This window comes from Dendroctonus ponderosae, unplaced genomic scaffold, assembly GCF_020466585.1.
Source record: "Dendroctonus ponderosae isolate FM_Combo_2020 unplaced genomic scaffold, Dpon_F_20191213v2 Dpon_F_20191213_7, whole genome shotgun sequence".
Lineage (NCBI taxonomy): Eukaryota > Metazoa > Arthropoda > Insecta > Coleoptera > Curculionidae > Dendroctonus > Dendroctonus ponderosae.
In genome coordinates this window covers 2355595-2357730 of record NW_026018916.1, presented here as the reverse complement: position 1 = coordinate 2357730, position 2136 = coordinate 2355595, and the positions used below count along the sequence as shown (strand labels likewise).

General features: G+C 39.6%; 1 protein-coding gene across 3 annotated transcripts in view; it reads left to right on the top strand.

Moving 5' to 3' along the window:
- The window catches only part of LOC109539254 (acyl-CoA Delta-9 desaturase), a 20002-nt gene that overhangs the window by 12076 nt on the left and 5790 nt on the right, over positions 1-2136 (top strand). For all 3 annotated transcript variants that reach the window (XM_019906891.2, XM_019906892.2, XM_019906893.2), the window contains exon 3: positions 1664-1794. In XM_019906891.2, coding sequence (XP_019762450.1) covers positions 1664-1794 — 131 coding nt within the window. The remainder of the gene's footprint in view (positions 1-1663; positions 1795-2136) is intronic.

Sequence of the window (2136 nt, the reverse complement as noted above, 5' to 3'; positions counted from 1 at the left end):
TCTTCGTTTATAACTGATGCAAATTTTAATCGAAAGCCGCTTTTTCCTGATATTTGACGAATTTTTAAACACTGAGGGCGCGTGCACTTGCTGACTGATTATCCGCCTGGCGCTTTGCAAACTGATTTTCAAAAATGTATTTCTTAAAAACTAGTTCATATATGAAGGCGCTTGTCATGCCACGTGAAAGAGCAAATCTTCGTTTATAACTGATGCAAATTTTAATCGAAAGTCGCTTTTTTATGAAATTTGACGAATTTTTAAACGCTGAGGGCGCTTGCACTTGCTGACTGATTCTCCGCCTGGCGCTTTTCAAACTGATTTTCAAAAATTTATTTCTTAAAAACTAATTTAGATATAAACACGGTTGTCATGTTACGTGAAAGAGCAAATCTTTGTTTATAACTGATGCAAATTGTAATCGAAAACCGCTTTTTCCTGATATTTGACGAATTTTTAAACACTGAGGGCGCTTGCACTTGCTGACCGATTCTCCGCCTGGCGTTTTGCAAACTGATTTTCAAAAATTTATTTCTTAAGAACTAGTTTAGATATAAACGTGGTTGTCATGTTACGTGAAAGAGCAAACCAAAAAGTTTGCGGTGGTTCCAAAGACAAGAGTGCAAATGTTGATTCAAGATTGCAATCGCTGTACTGAAAATTGCGATGTTTCTTGGACTTTTACTTTAAAATGTCTTCATTATTCAGGAACTTCTGTAAAATCTTGCAGCTAAATTCGAAAAATATTTTTCGTCAACGAAACTTTTCTTTGGCTATTTTTCGGATAGAACCCAAATGGATAATTAATCAAATCTGAGGGGGAAAATGTAAAATGTCGTCAGAAAGTGCAAGCGCAGTCGATCACACAACTTTTCCGCAAACCGGTGCATTTAACGAAAAAAAACTCAAGAGACAAAAAACATTGCAAATTAAATAAGCTTCCAAAGACCACCTCATTTATAAAAAAACCCATCAAATGAAATAATTGTTTCAATTAAGGAGCTGGTCCTGACGTTTCGCTAGCTCGCAAGGTTGAGATCTTCAAATAAAAAACAAACGCGTTTTCTCCGAAAAGCTAATTGCCTGCTTGAGAAAACCAGAAACAATTAAAACTGCCATAAATATCTGCGGCTGTTTAAATGAATTCTCCTCCAAATTTGCTTAATTAGCAATAGAACACGTTCCAAGTGACTTTCCTTTTCCTTCACTTCGCTACCGATGGCAGTTTTCTTTCAATTGAAATTCCCCTTTTAATGAGCTGCAGGAATCTGGGCTCCAGATTTACGAAAACTTCGATTGATTGCACAAATTAATGCGTTGATTGATCGTCTGACGACATCAGATTTATGGTGGCGGGTTCTAGTTTTGGGATTACGAAAACGGTTCGACCTCAAAGGCACCCGATAAGCTGGAAGGCGGTATCGTATGTTAACATAATACAGCCTTGGCACACGCCAGAACACTTCTTGTATGTGAAATCCGATTTTCATCATGCAGTCTCGATCGAGAGACGATCAAGTGTTTTAATCATAAATTTCAGACTTAAACGTGGTCCTGAAAATCTAGCTTAATTAAGATTCTTCACTTGGGCAACGGCTAATTAATCACAAACATTGCCACATTGCTATCAGCGCAATTTCTATTCAACTCTTTTCTGTTTCAGCTCTTCTTGTAGGGTTCAGTAGCGGGTTGGGGGTGACCACAGGGGCGCACCGGCTGTTCTCGCACAAGGCCTATAAGGCGCCCTTTATCACCCGACTGGTGCTCATCTTGTTCCACACATTAGCTGGACAGGTAGGTTTGTCTTCGCCAGTTCAAGCSCAATAATCAGAACATTAGGCTGACGCGTTATGTAATTAATGGACGTTGGCTGGCTTTTTCTTGGGAAACACGACCCTCACCTATCACTCTCAGCTSGCGTGCTCCACTTGCACTTCCAAACAATTATTATTACCAAAACTACACGGTTTTAGCGTCTAAGATTTAGCTTCGCGTATGTTAATCAGACATCACAGGCCCGGATGATTAATGGCGCTTCGCATGCAACTTTTCGACGATTTTGCCCCATTTGGGTTAATAACACTTCTAGCAGTTCTTGGGGCGATTTTACCGGAGAATTGTCCGAGTTCAGGGTTG